Source organism: Thalassophryne amazonica, chromosome 3, assembly GCF_902500255.1.
Source record: "Thalassophryne amazonica chromosome 3, fThaAma1.1, whole genome shotgun sequence".
Taxonomy (NCBI): domain Eukaryota; kingdom Metazoa; phylum Chordata; class Actinopteri; order Batrachoidiformes; family Batrachoididae; genus Thalassophryne; species Thalassophryne amazonica.
The window spans coordinates 63,813,802-63,831,740 of NC_047105.1; the positions used below are offsets into that span (position 1 = coordinate 63,813,802).

General features: G+C 41.6%; 1 protein-coding gene across 1 annotated transcript; it reads right to left on the reverse strand.

Annotated features, from left to right (window-relative positions):
• Window positions 1-4,151: 4,151 nt before the first annotated feature.
• Window positions 4,152-17,776, reverse strand: sdhb (succinate dehydrogenase complex, subunit B, iron sulfur (Ip)). Its single transcript, XM_034166547.1, has 8 exons — window positions 17,623-17,776; window positions 11,868-11,992; window positions 11,071-11,156; window positions 7,184-7,320; window positions 6,620-6,736; window positions 6,427-6,528; window positions 6,218-6,340; window positions 4,152-4,308 (listed from the first exon to the last, which is right to left on the reverse strand). Exons 1-8 carry the CDS (start codon window positions 17,692-17,694, stop codon window positions 4,228-4,230), a joined length of 843 nt encoding a protein of 280 aa, XP_034022438.1. The 5' UTR covers window positions 17,695-17,776; the 3' UTR covers window positions 4,152-4,227.
• Window positions 17,777-17,939: the final 163 nt, after the last annotated feature.

Consider the following 17,939-nt stretch of genomic DNA (forward strand, 5'->3'; position numbering starts at 1 on the left):
AAACCTCCACCAAGGCCATGGGGTCACTGACACCATAACATCTACATACCGTGGAATCATTGAACCTAAAAAAGTCTAACAATGATGTTTGCTCAGTAGTAAAAAAATTTTCATCTGCTGTGACTGGATAGCATGTATCCTTAGCGCTTGGCATCACAGTTTATTGCAACTTGCACCTTTCCCAGAAGCTACTGTCATCTGAGCACTGATATTGATATTGCATGTGCTTATAGACAAAAACAAATAAGAGACAAAATTCAATTTATTATTCACCTAACTGCAAATATATGAATTGTTTAACATTTATGAAACACTTCTCTGAACAAGGCCATAGGGTCACTGACCCTAAAGAGATTCCCTCCTTGGCACAGTGATCTATTCAACAATTCAGTTACAACCAAAACTATGATACATACACTTTTCTTTCCTTTATATTTGACATCTTTGACCATGAAAACATACCACTAGAACTTGGAATCACTTTTATGTCTTTATTAGTTCAAACGTTATTGTATAAAAACAATTTTTCGGTAATGGCGGTTTTCTTCTGGATCTAGCTCCATAACATTTGAAGCTACATCAAATCTGATGACACCTTACTGAATCAGTACAGATTCAGCTACAATTTGGTGTTAGTTGTGCATCTCTAGCTTCATTTGTCACCTCACACTGACACATTTTCTATTTTCCCTATATTTTTGCATATTCTGGATCACCAAATCCGGAATCCAGATCCGATCATCACCAAACTTTGTTGTTTGATAGAACATTTGACTATGTTACACCTTAATTTTTTCAAGCCTATCTGCCTTGTTTTTGTGGAATTAGAAACTAGAATGTCAAAATTCCCCCAATCCCGCAATGGTGAAGAATCCTTTAAAAAAAATTCATGGATCCGGATCGTGATCCGGATCACCACTAACATTTAATCACTTGTTCAGCTTGTCATTTCCAACCACTCCACAAAATTTCATCAAAATCCGTTCAAAACTTTTTGAGTTATCCTGCTGACAAACAGACAGACAAATGCGACCGAAAACATAACCTCTTTGGCAGAGGTAATTATTTGCAAATCCTCTTCAACCTATATTCAATTGAATACACCACAAAGACAAAATATTTAATGTTCAAACTGATAAACTTTGTTTTTGTGCAAATATTTGCTCATTTTGAAATGGATGCCTGCAACACGTTTCAAAAAATCTGGGACAGTGGTATGTTTAATCAAATCAAATCAATTTATTTATATAGCGCCAAATCGCAACAAACAGTCGCCCCAAGGTGCTTTATATTGTAAGGCAAAAGCCATACAATAATTACATAAAAACCCCAACGGTCAAAACAACCACCTATGACCAAGCACTTGGCGACAGTGGGAAGGAAAACTCCCTTTTAACAGGAAGAAACCTCCAGCAGAACCAGGCTCAGGGAGGGGCAGTCTTCTGCAGGGACTGCTTTTAAGAAGGACATTCATCGACTGAACCGGCTCATTAAGAGGGCCGGTTCTGTAGTGGGTCTGGGCTTGGACTCTGTGGAGACAGTGGTGGAGTAGAGAACACTCACAAAGACCCATGCCATCCTGTCTAATGAGAGTCACCTGCTGAACTCTGTCTTCTCCATCCAGAGAAGTTCAGTAAGTTCGAGATTTCGGTAATTGAGATGTTTTACAGAGAGACTGAGGAACTCATTTGTTCCGCGTGCCATTAGGCTGCTTAATGAGGCCTCTGCTGGGAGGGGCAGGAGGGAGAATGTGTTTTAGCAGCTAGTTTTTAGTTATTATTTATTTATTTCTGTGGTGGGCTTTGTTCCATTTTATTGTATCTTTTAATTCTATTTATCCTTGGAGCACAGATAATGCACAATTTCCCTTGGGATTAATAAAGTATTTGTCTGTCTGTCTGGTTGGAGCTGAGGGAGAGTTTACCATTGTGTTACATCACCTTTCCTTCTAATGACACTCAATAAATTAGTGTTTGGGACCTGTGGACACCAATTGTTGAAGCTTTGTAGGTGGAATTCTTTCCCATTCTTGCTTGATGTACGACTTCAGTTGTTCAACATTCCGGGCAACAGGTCTGGGTTGCATGCAGGCCAGTCTAGTACCTGCACTCTTTTACTACGAAGCTACGCTGTTGTAACACATGCAGAATGTGGCTTGGCATTGTCTTGCTGAAATAAGCAGGGACGTCCCTGAAAAAGATGTTGCTTGAATGGCAGCATGTGTTGCTCCAAAATCTGGATGTACCTTTCAGCATTGATGGTGACATCACAGATGTGTAAGTTGCCCATGCCATGGGCACTAACACACCCCCATACCATCACAGATGCTGGCTTTTGAACTTTGCACTGGTAACAATCTGGATGGTCTTTTTCCACTTTGGTCCGGAGGACACGATGTCCATGATTTCCAAAAAACAATTTGAAATGTGGACACACCAGACCACAGCACACTTTTCCACTTTGCGTCTGTCCATTTCAAATGAGCTCGGACACAGAGAAGACGGCGGCCTTTCTGGATGTTGCTGATATATGGCTTTTGATTTGCATGGTAGTTTTAACTTTTTAACTTGCACTTGTAGATGTAACGACGAACTGTGTTAACTGACAATGGTTCTCTGAAGTGTTCCTGAGCCCACGTGGTTAAGATCCTTTACACAATGATGTTGGTTTTTAATGCAGTGGCGCCTGAGGGATCAAAGGTCACGGGCATTCAATGTTGGCTTTAGGTCTTGCCGCGTACGTGTAGAAAGTTCTCCAGATTCTTTGAATCTTCTGATTATGGATTGTAGATGATGGAATCCCTAAATTCCTCGCAATTGAAGGTTAAGAAACATTGTTCTTAAACTGTTGGACTATTTTTTCACACAGTTGCTCACAAAGATGGGGCGAGGATCACCCCTCACCCCATCTTTGCTTGTGAAGGGCTGGGCCTTTTGGGGATGCTCCTTTTATACCCAATCATAACACTCACCTGTTTCCAATTAGGTGTTCTTTGAGCATTCATCAACTTTTCCAGTCTTTTGTTGCCCCGTCCCAACTTTTTTGAAATGTGTTGCAGGCATCAATTTCAAAATGAGCAAATATTTGCACAAAAACAATAAGTTCATCAGTGTGAACATTACATATCTTGTCTTTGTGGTGTATTCAACTGAATACTGAAGAGGATTTGCAAATCATTGTATTGTTTTTATTTACATTTTACACAATGTCCCAACTTCATTGGAATTGGGGTTGTATATTCGCACACCTCTTGGAGAGTTTTGGCGAGCAAGAGGGATTGTTTTTTGCGCGTGAGGGTGCGCAGAGGCCATTTTTCAATCGCAGATCAGTTGTGGACTCGGTCTAAACAGGGTGCTTACACCATATTACACTGCAGGCAGCAAGCAGCATTTTGTTAATAATCACCGGCCTTGAATAAAGGTCTGCCTCATTTAGGCGCCGGTCTGAGCACGGTTTAAAAAAATAAATGCTTGGGCTTTTCATCAAGGAAAAGTGGTTCCCACTTTCCTCGAAATGGTGAGTGTCAATGCTGAACTTCATTTCCTACCTCTGTTTCAGCTGGGCACATCCAGACTGCTCTGTGCGGTACATGCTAGGAGCTTTTAAATGGAAATGCAGAAAATTCCTTATACAAAATGTAGTATATACTGTGTTTATTACATGGAAAACCATACAAAAGCATTGGGACTTTTGCTTTTGTCCAGTGACTGCGAGTAACCGATTTAAATGCTGACTGTTTGGCGAGTTTTACTGTAAATAGCCATTATAATTACTATTATTAACAACAAACTTGTGAATTTTCTGTATACAAGTCGCAGGGCCTTCCATACTAGTAAAAACAAAACAATGCGATGTACTACAGAAATTGTTCAAAGCCAAACTTTAAGCCACAGGCATTTATTTTCCAAATCTGATTAACATTTACACATTGTGCCTGAGAACCAGCTGCTAATTTGAGCACAAGTCGAACAAAAGTACAGAACACCGCAGATTTCCTATGAGCAGCAATGTAGCTGCTGACATGCTGCAGACATGCACACATCTGACAAAAGCACACACTCTTCTGCACATAGACAGCACCTTCACAAGTTCTCAAGCCGTGCATGCGCACGCATTCATACACATGTACACACACACATATATTCGCATTAGAGTTTTCTGAGTGTGTTGATAGGTGTGCTTTAATTAGAAAATATTTATTAATGTTGTACAGGAGGATAACAAGGTTCAAACAGCAGCTGCTTTCTTCTCTTTGTATGTGGCCATCATCTTCTTGATCTCAGCTATCGCTTTTCCCGGGTTCAGCCCCTACAACAACAACAAAAATAAATAAATAAATAAATAAAATAATAATAATAACAATAACAGTGAGATTATGAAGAACAGCAGCCTGTGAGGCCACAGTGTGGGACATGTGACTAAATCATACCTACTCCTGACAAAATAGATTACTTTATTAATCCCCTCTCAATTAATAATTGAGAGGGGATTAATAAAGTGTCCTTGCTTGCTCTATGGAGCAAGCAAGTGGGATGGCAAAGGACAAGAAACAGTTCAAGACAATGTCAGGAAAACCACGCTCTGATTAGAGCTTGCTTTGATGACGACGACAATTATTAATGAATTCTTTAATAATCTGCAGCCTAGGGCTCAGGTGGTTGTCATAATTTCTCAGGTTATTATTCTTGTATCATCTCCACTGATTTAAAAAACAAAACAACAACAAAAAAAACATTAACAAAAATGTGCTCCAGTGAAGGATATTCATCACAGCAAAGAGCTACAGGGTCCCACATCTCTGCCCTGCTGGAAGTGCCACACTGAAGGACAGCTGGGCCACCAGCAGATATGCGTCTAATGATAAGTGAAGGATCGCATCATGTAGAGATATGCTTGAAACGCAGGACTAGAAAAAAAGAGACCTCTGAACTCTGAAAATTTGTTTCTAAAAAGTAAAGTAACATAATGACAAAAGTTTTTAATAAATTATACAATAATTTAAAGTTTGGTGGAGAAGAAAAAAAAAAATGCTTTGGGGAACCATTTAATTATTGTATATGTTCAAAATTTCAGTTCACTTTGTAAGAAATGTTGCTAGGAGCACCTGTGCAGAGCAATATGGTGGAATTATGCAAAAAAAACAAAAACAAAACAAAGACAAAGCAAAATGGGTCAGTGCACCAAGCATGCCGTGCTGCTAATGTGCACCACAACACTGAGCTTGCTTCACTATGTGGACAAATTAGGAGACATTTACTGAAATACATCTTTTGTTTTCTGATACTGCATTTGGACAAAAACAACCAGCTGTGTTGCCGACTTTAACACAGTATATTGGAACTTTGGTAAATAGAATACTGGCAGTACTGATTTCAAAATGTAAAGCCACAAGTTAATAATTTATGTAGAACAAAAATTGATTTTCTTTATTTTGGGCGGCTGACTGGTTTGGATTAGGATATGAACACAAACCAGGTGATACTGGAACCCCCCCCCAAAAGTCACAAATATCACAAAATGATACTCACTGACAGCTCCGCCATACTTGTCGCTTGGCTGTTTGATATAATTGGTGACAAACTATTTTCCTTCATGCATATATTCGTTCGTATGGTGTGTTACCATTGTTGATGTTTCACCACCAGTTTAGGAGAGCCATCAATGCTCATAGGCAGATGGACTGAGCAGGCTTGAGGCTGATAATAATGACAGTGAGCTCATGAACAATACCTGCATTCACCTGCTGGTATCTGTTGTCCAGTACAATAAATGCAACAAAGGCAGCAGTCCTCATACAGACTGCTGCCGATGACGGGGATATATGCATGAAGGCATAAAGAAGGCAACAGGCCCCCCTACCTCCAAGACTGCCCCATCAAGTCCAAAGCTGGTGAAGTGATCTCAGACCAGCGAAAACAACTTCAGTGTTGGGTTAAGGACCACCTTGAGCTGCAAGCAACCCAGAATGTCACCACCAATACTGCTCTAGATGCCATCCCAGATGTGCCAGTCCTGGAGGAACTAGACACACCACGCACTCTGGAAGACCTTAAAAAAAAAAAAGCTAGAGGGAAGGCACCTGGAAGTGACAGCATCCCACCTGAATTTCTCAAGAGTGGGGAAACCAGCCTCTACTTAAACTACTTTGCCTTTGCTGGGAACAGAGACACATCCCTCAGGACATGCAGAACACTGAAGATGTATGCTGTCGGGTTACCTTAGGGCAGGTCTTGGTGCAGTTCATGATTGTGTGACAGCGGTAGAGAGAAAAAGGATCCTGCAGTTTGGCCAAACGCTCCTCTGTATACTCATCTCGTGAGTCAATCATCCAACGATACGCCTGGCCAAGAGAAGGAGGTACAATTCTTCATCCACATGCTCATTTTGTATGCCAAGAATTCAGAGTTTGTTTTTGTGTATGCACACCTGCATGAGGACAGCAGGTCCGAGATATTTGTCTCCATTCCACCAGTAGCTGGGGCAGCTTGTACTGCAGCAAGCACAGAGGATACATTCATACAGCCCGTCCTGAGCAGGAAAGGAACACCATTTTATTTCCACATGACTACGACCGAACTCATTGTTCATGTTTCCCCCCCAAATAAAATCAGAGGTGCACCAGTTTCTGCCTGTCCTCCACACTTTGCAGGTACTGCTCCTTCCCTTCGTTTGTCTCGTCCCTCTTCTTTAGGTACGGTTCAATGGACTTGTACTGGGCGTAGAAGTTACTCATGTCCTAAACAGAGATCCAGTCAGCAACACCCCAAGAAAAATGATATATAAAAAGTGAAAAGCAGTAAAGCATGTGTAGCATTTTCTAAATGAGTGAACATGAGGTGCTAATCTGGTTATTTTCATGTAATAACTATAAAAAGTAAGATCAGAAATTATACAAATAGAGACCTGAAAATGTGTCAGTTTCATGAACTCAGCTACATGAAAACAATTACTAACAGGCAGTGCCCTCACAGGTGTCTATGTTTTTGTCCAATAATCCAGTTAATAACACTGACAGGCTAACAGCTTTTTGACACTCAGGGCTTTTTTTTTTTTTTTTTTTTTAACGAGCTCAAACCACTGGAAAAAAAAATCTGTTATCAGCTAAACTGTGTGTGTGTTTTTTTTCCCTTTTTTTGGGGGGGGGGGGGGGGGGGGGGTGTACAGATGTACAATATTTACTCACAGGCACCAGATCCTTGACCACATACATATGTGGCAACGGGTAGATCTTCATTGGTTTGCTTGTGTTTGTGTCAATCTTATTAAGACACGCAAGTGTGTTGCCTCCATTGATGTTCATCGCACAGGAACCACAAATACCTGCAGTTAAAAAAAGGCTTGACTTGAGGTTTAACAGTGTCAGTTCCTCCTGCTCACTTCAGCCCCGTGTCCATGGAGCATCTTTTTCTGGGCAGGAGTGTCTTTTTTTTTCCTCAATTGTTGTAAATGAGGACAGTGCCTATGCAGCCACCTCCAGAAAAACAAAACAAAAACCCACTGCACCCAGCAGCTTGCTTGTTTGTTTGTTTTCTGGAAGTAGCTGCATAGGCACTACCTGCTCCACCAAATCAGAGTAGGACTATTTTTTGCTGATTTGTCACTCAAAATCTATCACAAGAGAGACAACCAATAATCATCTGTGACAGCAGATTGGGCAGACACTTGGTTCTCAGAATTCCTACAGTTTGCAGGGGTCACCCACCCTGTTCCTGGAGGGCACCTGCCCTGCATGTTGTCTAACTCTCCCTGTTCCACTCCCAGGCAATTATCTCTATTAGGTGTGCTCAGCCAATCAAGAACTGGAAAATACCACTAAAAAAACAAAAAACAACAACAACAAAAAAATCAGGTATGACTTCAGTAGGTAGACGTGAAAAACATGCAGGACAGGTGCCCTCCAGGAACAGGGTTGGTGATCCCTGGTTTAAGTCAAGACAGATTTTCCCTAAAAACCCAATTTTCAGTAAATTTAGACTTACTCATGTCATCACGTAAAGGTGCCATGACACTTGCATGACTTTGATCCACGCACATGCACGCACGTCTTCGTGACGATCCCACCCGCTGTGGTCCTAACTAGACACCACGCTTTGTTCCACTGGGTGCCCCACATTGTGTGCTGGACACTGCGTCTATAAAATAATTTAGGAGTTGATTTTAGAATGCAGGCACCCACTCATGAAAGTGATGGAGTCTAAATTTGTTAATTAAGGGCCATAACTCTGGTACAATAAGTCCAACTTGAACGTTATGATCATAAGAGTATTACCAACCTATAACAAGGACCTGTACCAAGTTTAATGAAAGTCCTCCTAAAAATGTGAGAGGAGTTGGTTTCAGAACACTTAAATCCTTTTTGGGATGCAGGGACAGAAATCACCATGACATAATCCCCCCCTTCGGACCTTCAGGCAGCAGGGGATAAAAACTATATAGCACTATGAAACATTTAAATATACAACAAAATAAATATGATGCCAAAATGACCTGACAAGTTTTTCAAAATTATATCTTTACTTGAATATTTAGTCATTGACAACACCAATATTTAGCTATTAGTCGCAATGTTTCTGTGTAGGCTCTCAGTTGTCCAGGTGGTTTCCATAGCAGAGAAGCTTGAATCTTCGACTGGACTGGGTTGCTTGACGTGAGGATGTTTCGCTTCAAATTTAGCTTCCTCAGCTAAAATTCCTTGCTCTGGTAGTCTGACTTCTGTCTTTACTCTTGTAGAGAAGAATAAACCAGAAGCCAACAAAAGCTGGAGTTTTTTAACCTAGCGTCCTTTCCAGCTTATGTACCAGTGCCAGGGCCTCATGGCCACAGTTGGTCGCAATATTTCTGTGAAGGCTCTCAGTTGTCCAGGTGGTTTCCATAGTAGAGAAGCTTGAATCTTCGACTGGACTGGGTTGCTTGACGTGAAGACGTTTCGCTTCAAATCACAGAAGCTTCCTCAGCTAAAATTCCTCGCTCTGGTAGTCTGACTTCTGTCTTGACTCTTGTAGAGAAGAATAAACCAGAAGCCAACAAAAGCTGGAGTTTTTTAACCTAATCAAGGACCTGCAGTTGGAGGCAGATGAAACTATGGTGTCATTTGATGTGACTTCGTTGTTCACCTGCATGCCCACCGCTGAGGCCATCTCAGCTGTGAGGCAGAGACTGCTGGAAGATGTGTCTCTACCTGAAAGGACCAAACTCACACCAGACCACATCTGCCAACTCTTGGAGATCTGTCTTAACACCACGTATTTCCTGTTTAGGGGGAATTACTACAGGCAGATCCATGGTTGTGCGATGGGGTCTCTGGTATCCCCCATTGTGGCCAATCTGTACATGGAGCGAGTGGAGAAGATAGCCTTGACGTCGTTCACGGGCATCTCTCCCAGTCACTGGTTCAGATATGTCGATGACACATGGGTTAAAATCAAGCAAAAGGAGGTCGAGGACTTTACAGAACACATCAATTCGGTGGATTCCAATATCAAGTTCACACGTGAGGATGCCAGAAACAACCATTTAGCCTTCTTGGACTGTGATGTTACGATTGGAGAGAACAGGCAGCTCCAGACAGAGGTTTACAGAAAATCCACTCACACTGACCAATATCTGCTCTTTGGCTCAAACCACCCCCTTGAACACAAGCTCGGGTGATCAGGACTCTTCAACACAGAGCCCTACAGGTGCCCACAACTGCAGAGAGAAGGGCTAAAGAGCAACAACTTGTACGGAAAGCCCTCACAGTATGTGGGTACCCACGCTGGTCCCTGGACAAAGTGCAGAAGTCCCAGAAAACAATGAGACCAGATAGACAGGAGACGGACACAAGAAGAAGTGGAGTGTCTCTCCCTTATTTAGCAGGAGTAGGGGAAAAACTACAGAGGATCTTCAGACAGCACAAAATCCCAGTTTACTTTAAACCAGTCAACACCTTGAGACAGAAATTAGTTCACCCTAAGGACAGGATCCCTAGTTACAAACAGAGCAATGTAGTGTATTATATCAGATGTCAGGAAAACTGTAATGAACACTACATAGGTGAGACGAAGCAACTTTTACACAAGAGGCTATACCAGCACCGCAGAGAGGTAGCCAGTGGACCTCAGTCTGCAGTTCATCTCCACCTGAAAGACACTAACCACATGTTTGAGGACAAGGAAGTTAAAATCTTAGCCAGAGAGAAGAAATGGTTTGAGAGAGGTGTCAAGGAAACATTCTTTGTAAAACAGTTGAAACCCAGCATTAACCGCGGAGCGGGTCTCAGACACGCTTTGTCCCCTGTTTACAATGTGGTACTCAGGTCAAACCAGTTTCAGTCTTTTGTTCATGGTAATGAGTCATTCACGTCATCAGGAGAGAGTCGTCAAGGGAGCCATCAGGGGAGGCTTCCGTCCTGTCATTAGGAGAGTGCTAACTAGAGCACAATAGGTGCTAATTAGAGCTATTGTTTAGTCACTAGCCTATAGCAGTCAGCCTCTTGGTAGGTGGGGTCTGGTTAGGTTAAAAAACTCCAGCTTTTATTGGCTTCTGGTTTATTCTTCTCTACAAGAGTTAAGACAGAAGTCAGACTACCAGAGCAAGGAATTTTAGCTGAGGAAGCTTCTGTGATTTGAAGCGAAACGTCCTCACGTCAAGCAACCCAGTCCAGTCGAAGATTCAAGCTTCTCTACTATTTAGCTATTAGAATAATCTACAGAGTATGTTTCAAAAATACTGAGTAACTTCTGACAAACACAGCAATTAAATAACTGTGAATAAACAAGGTATCACAGATGTTGAAGATTCACAAAAGTTCGATTTTCAAACCAATTTAGAAAATGTATAATTTTTCTTAATCCCACAAAGAGACCGTAATATCATTGGCCTCCTTTAATATTAATATTTTCCACTGAAATGCAGACATAGATGAGATCCTAGATATTCCTTATACCTACATTAGCGTGTAAGGTCAGGCAGACTCAGGTGGTGTGTAGATTTTAAAGCTCTTTTAGCCATTCTTGCAATAAAGACACACAGTTGAATAATTACCCTTCTGTAAATATGCCAATGAAACCTTCTAATGTTCATATTACTGACCTTCTCTGCAGGAGCGGCGGAAAGTCAGAGTCGAATCCATCTCATTCTTAATCTTGATCAAGGCATCAAGAACCATTGGGCCACAACTACATGTACAAAGCATCATATGGGGAAAAACACTGAGTTTGAAATTAAAAATAAATGAAGAAAACCTCACTTCATGTTGTATGTAATCATAATAACAAAAGCCTGGTGTGCCTTTTAGAGTTTTGGATCTTATGCCGCATGTTCACAGAAACTGACAGTTTCCCCAGACACAAGTAAGGGAACAGATGGTGTAAGAGATCTGAAAATGTGCTGCGATGTCAAAACCAGCTTTGCTAAATCCACCTCGAGTCTGTTCACATGTGCTTAGTCAAACTTTCAACACGGTTCTAAGCATCATATATCAGTGATACTCCATGGGACATAAATATTTGTATCAACCAGAATAATCACTGTATGAATAGGTAGCTGTTCAAAAAAGGTTGTAGTCCACAAAAATGGCAAAAAAAAAAAACAAACAACAACAGACTTTTGATTTGAATATTTGCATCTAAAGTCTTCTGAGTGCAGTGAAGAAAAACAAATAAACAGAACCTTTCTGTAAGTGAAGTTAAATATTTTAAGAAAAGGACTAGTCTGCTGTTTGTTTATTTTTGAGTAAATAATCCATTATTTTCAGATAACAGGTCACCCTGATGTGCATGATCAAGCAGATCAGTATGTAAGCTAATGACTGACAGCTGCAGTACATAACTGCAGCCTTCCTTCCTCTCCCACCTCTTAACTACAAAATTAAAAGTTGTATCACATACGTGTTGAGGTCAATCTCATAGGTCTGGATGCGGGGTTTGTCTCCTGGAGTATCTGGGTCCCATCGGTACACCTCAAACTTCTTTATTCTGGACTGTGCTGCTGCTGTTTGGGCACATCGGACTGCCTGACAGCACAGACACGGGAAGAAAGAGAAAGAAAAAGAAGAATAATTTTTTTCTAGGTAATAAACAAGTACACGTCCATAGCTACATTTTGCTCTTTAGTTATCCAGAGAAATATCACTGTCACTGAATACTCTAATACACAATCAACTCAATCAACTTTTTTTTTTATATAGCGCCAAATCACAACAAACAGTTGCCCCAAGGCGCTTTATATTGTAAGGCAAGGCCATACAATAATTATGAAAAACCCCAACGGTCAAAACGACCCCCTGTGAGCAAGCACTTGGCAACAGTGGGAAGGAAAAACTCCCTCTTAACAGGAAGAAACCTCCAGCAGAACCAGGCTCAGGGAGGGGCAGTCTTCTGCTGAGACTGGTTGGGGCTGAGGGAAAGAACCAGGAAAAAGACATGCTGTGGAGGGGGGCAGAGATCGATCACTAATGATTAAATGTGGAGTGATGCATACAGAGCAAAAAGAGAAAGAAACAGTGCATCATGGGAACCCCCCCACAGTCTACGTCTAAAGCAGCATAACCAAGGGATAGTCCAGGGTCACCCGATCCAGCCCTAACTATAAGCCTTAGCGAAAAGGAAAGTTTTAAGCCTAATCTTAAAAGTAGAGAGGGTATCTGTCTCCCTGATCTGAATTGGGAGCTGGTTCCACAGGAGAGGAGCCTGAAAGCTGAAGGCTCTGCCTCCCATTCTACTCTTACAAACCCTAGGAACTACAAGTAAGCCTGCAGTCTGAGAGCGAAGCGCTCTATTAGGGTGATATGGTACTACGAGGTCCCTAAGATAAGATGGGACCTGATTATTCAAAACCTTATAAGTAAGAAGAAGAATTTTAAATTCTATTCTAGAATTAACAGGAAGCCAATGAAGAGAGGCCAACACGGGTGAGATATGCTCTCTCCTGCTAGTCCCCGTCAGTACTCTAGCTGCAGCATTTTGAATTAACTGAAGGCTTTTTAGGGAACTTTTAGGACAACCTGATAATAAAGAATTACAATAGTCCAGCCTAGAGGAAATAAATGCATGAATTAGTTTTTCAGCATCACTCTGAGACAAGACCTTTCTGATTTTAGAGATATTGCGTAAATGCAAAAAGGCAGTCCTACATATTTGTTTAATATGCGCTTTGAATGACATATCCTGATCAAAAATGACTCCAAGATTTCTCACAGTATTACTAGAGGTCAGGGAAATGCCATCCAGAGTAAAGATCTGGTTAGACACCATGCTTCTAAGATTTGTGGGGCCAAGTACAATAACTTCAGTTTTATCTGAGTTTAAAAGCAGGAAATTAGAGGTCATCCATGTCTTTATGTCTGTAAGACAATCCTGCAGTTTAGCTAATTGGTGTGTGTCTTCTGGCTTCATGGATAGATAAAGCTGGGTATCATCTGCGTAACAATGAAAATTTAAGCAATACCGTCTAATAATACTGCCTAAGGGAAGCATGTATAAAGTGAATAAAATTGGTCCTAGCACAGAACCTTGTGGAACTCCATAATTAACTTTAGTCTGTGAAGAAGATTCCCCATTTACATGAACAAACTGTAATCTATTAGACAAATATGATTCAAACCACCGCAGCGCAGTGCCTTTAATACCTATGACAATAATGATACATTTTTATAATCACAGAGCAAAAATGACTGACAGAACAATGATTATTGTATTTTGATTACTTAAACATTTACAAAGACAATTAAGGAAAAAAAAAAATCCAAATTATTCCCATTTTAAGATTTAACTCCTTTATTTCTGACAAAGGCATTGACTGACTTTGTACAACAGAGATCAATTTTTTTTTGTAGCTGTGGGACCTTGTATTCTAGTTTTCTTGTAGTTTTGGGGTATTTATTTGGCCCAGGACTCCTACAGAACTACACCATCTAAATATTTGAGCACATCATGCCAATGACACAACACAGCAATAACACTACTTGTAAAAATATGCTTCAAACAGCAGGTCTTACAGAATTTATCTGACCACAAAAATATAATAAATATCAGAGTTATTTTAAGAAACCACATCAGCCCAGAATGTTATTTGCTGGACATGTTCATGCTGTAGTCAGTGTACTGGAGGATATGGGGAGCCCATTTCAGGAAGAAAGCCAGGACCTTCTCAGATTCAAAAGACACTGTGGATGAGCAGTCAATTGAGTGTCTAACCACTATTGTTGCAAATGGTCAACAGCAGTATGCAACATTTCTGGATGATCTACTTAGAATAAATACTTAGCCAATTACAGCAATGATTACCAGAAACAAGGTGGTACTGTTCAATGTTCAAGCCCAAAGATCCAAGAAATCAGAGGATAAGGTCAGTCTCCTCAAATGTGAATCTTCCCTCTGTGCAAGTCTGTATGTTGCATGGCAGACAAGAGATGGCGACTTGGACAATTTCTTCTGTCATGAAAACCACCCCTTTCCACCATCTCTGTCTACCTATGGGCAGTTACACCAGGAGAAGAAGTCTGACCCCATGGCCTGTCTTGAACACAAATTGGAAGCATTAAACGATGTGACAACAGATACTAAAGTGCGACTCATGGATGGTGCGGCACTTGCTAACTTTCTTATGGTCCAGTCACACGGCACTTAACGAAGGGCAACAAAGCCCTAAGGAAACATGAAATTTGGACTTTTGTTGGCACAGTTTAACCTTCGTGCAGCTTTGTTCCTGCAGCTGGTGCTTCTTCGTCAGGATTTTTAAACCGTTGAAAAATTTGAACAAAGGGCAAAAAAAACCTCAATTTGTCCGTGTTTCGTTTTGCTGTCATTCTTGATGTTTTTTAATCGTTCGTTTAGTTTTTATAACATTGTTTGGTTTGACTTCATTCGACTGGCTGAATGTTTTCACACAGTGCAGAAGATGATTTGTAAGCTCTGAGGCTGCTGCTGCGTTCATGTACAGTCAGAAATTACAGGGCAAACTCAGCCTGTTTGCTTGGATTTTTTTTAATCTGGGTGAGGGGTCATCTTCAATGGACTCAGGCACATTATATAGCCCAGAATTAATCTTTTGTGTGGATACAATTAATTATTTTGCCACAAGCAACTGCTGAATTTGAATCAACAAAAAAGCTGTGTAATTTCCAATGGTAGTTGAATGCAGCGGCAGCCGCTGCGTGTGCTTATTATTTTTTATTAAATATAACAATATGAGTGTAGGAATGACAATCCAGCCCTTATGTACATGTGGCAACATGTAGATGATTCAAATGATTATATAAAGAGCTGAATTCACGTTTGTGAATTCCATCATCTACAGTCCGTAATATAATCAGAAGATTCAGAGAATCTGGAGAACTTTCTACACTAAGCAGCAAAGCTGAAAACCAACATTAAACGCCCGTGATCTTCGATCCCTCAGGCGGCACTGCATTAAAAACCAATATCAGTCTGTAAAGGATCTTACCGCGTGGGCTCAGGAACACTTCACAAAACCATTGTCAGTTAACACAGTTCCCTGCTACATCTACAAGTGCAAGTTAATACTCTACCATGCAAAGCGAAAAGCATACATCAACAACATCCATAAACGCCGCCGCCTTCTCTGGGCACAAGCTCATTTGAAATGGACAGACACAAAGTGGAAAAGTGTACTGTGGTCTCATGAGTTCACATTTCAAATTGTTTTTGGAAATCATGGACGACGTGTCGTCCGGACAAAAGAGGAAAAAGACCATCCAGATTATTACCAGCACAAAGTTCAAAAGCCAGCATTTGTGATGGTATGGGGAACTTAGACATCTGTGATGGCACCGTCAATGCTGAAAGGTACATCCAGGTTTTGGAGAAACACATGCTGCCATCTAAGCAACGTCTTTTTCAGGGATGTCCCTGCTTATTTCAGCAAGACAATGCCAAGCCACATTCTGCACGTGTTACAACAGCGTGGCTTCGTAGTAAAAGAGTGTGGGTACTGGACTGCCTGATTGTGGTGTATTCAACTGAATATAGGTTGAAGAGGATTTGCAAGTTATTGTGTTCTGTTTTTATTTCCATTTTACACAACATCCCAACCGTCACCAGTTCTGTTCATTACCTTTATGGACAGAATTTCTAGGCGCAGCCAGGGTGTAGAGGGGGTCTGGTTTGGGAAACACAGAATCTCATCTCTGCTGTTTGCGGACGATGTGGTTCTGTTGGCTTCATCAAATCAGGACCTTCAGCGTGCACTGGGGCAGTTTGCAACCGAATGTGAAGTGTCCGGGATGAAAATCAGCACCTCCAAATTTGAGGCCATGGTTCTCGACCGGAAAAAGGTGCCTTACCGTCTTCAGGTCGGTGGAGTGTCCTTGCCTCAAGTGGAGGAGTTTAAGTATCTCTGGATCTTGTTAACGAGCGAGGGAAGGATGCAGTGTGAGCTCGACAGACGGATTGGTGCAGCGTCTACAGTGATGCAGTCGCTGTATCGGACCGTTGTAGCGAAGAGAAAGCTGAGCAGGGGGGCAAAGCTCTCGATTTACCGATCAATCTACGTTCCGATCTTCACCTATGGTCATGAGATTTGGCTCATGACCGAAAGAACGAGAGAGAGAGCAAGTACAAGCGGCCGAGATGAGTTTCCTCCGCAGGGTGGCTGGGCGCTCCCTTAGAGATAGTGTGAGGAGCTCTGTCACTCGGAAGGAGCTCGGAGTCGAGCCGCTGCTCCTCCACGACGGAAGGAGCCAGCTGAGGTGGCTCAGGCATCTTTTCTGGATGTCCTCTGGACACTTCGCTGGAAAGGTGTTCCAGGCACGTCCCATTGGGAGGAGGCCCCGGGTAAGACCCAGGACACGCTGGAGGGACTACGTGTCTCGGGTGGCTTGGGAACACCTTGGGGTTCCCCTTTGGCTGACGTGGGAATGGTCTTTAGTGCGAGCTGTCCGGGGTTCGATCCCACAGCCATCCTGGCCACAAAGGTACTACGGTCACATATACTATATCACAATTATCTGGGAACTACTTTTTGCGCAGGAATTCATCAAGCACATCGGCCACAGGAACGTACTAACACACAATCCCCAGAAACTTGAAAGTTTTTCGGCCATAATGCATCCACTTTTAGCTTGTCATAAGCTAAGGTAGTGGTGCTCGTGAGAGTGTGGTTGTGCCCATAATCGCTTCTACAGCAGCACCTTCAGGAATAAGGTAGATAGAGCTTTCTCAAATGTGAGATATGCATGTTACTCTACAAATTCACACTATGTGGACGTTTTGGTGTGTACTGTGGACGTTTTTGGCATTTGGGCATTTTAGGTGTGGACTTTTTGGTTTATGGATGTTTTGAGTAGAAAGCCTCAGAACCATAACGTCATCATGTTGGAAATAGCATCAGACAAACCACAACTTCTTGCAAACGATGCTGCCCAGTTTTACTCTCACAAGAAATAAGAAAAAAAAAATACAAAAATTAATAGCATGTGTAGGTTGCGTTATTTTCTAATCACTAGCAAACAAACTAAAGAAAACGTCACCACTAAACCGGTCTGAAAATGTTTTATGTTTATACGTAACCTACATTCCAAAGCATAGACGGAGCCCTAAACTGTCAAACAGTTGCAACACCACTCCTATTAAAACAAAACAAAGTCATTTAATGAGTAAGGTTATTTCTTGAAATTTAACATACCAGCAGCGTTTTGGAGGAACGGAGTATCGACGCAGCACAGCACCTCAAGGACGAAAAACCAACTAGAGACATATTAAAAGCTTCTCTCTGACCTCCACCGCTTACACTGTTTTCCCAGCATCCACCGCGGCTGCGTCACAACTAGCGGTGCATATGTTTTGTGAAGCTGTACCTCCCGGATTTCTAGCTATAATCGGAACATTGTTTCATTTGTGGAAATATCGAGGCAATCAAATCTGATTTCGTTGTCTAACTACACACACACATGGACCGTAGCTAGGTGATTCGTTTGACCCCGCTATTCAAAACTGCTAACA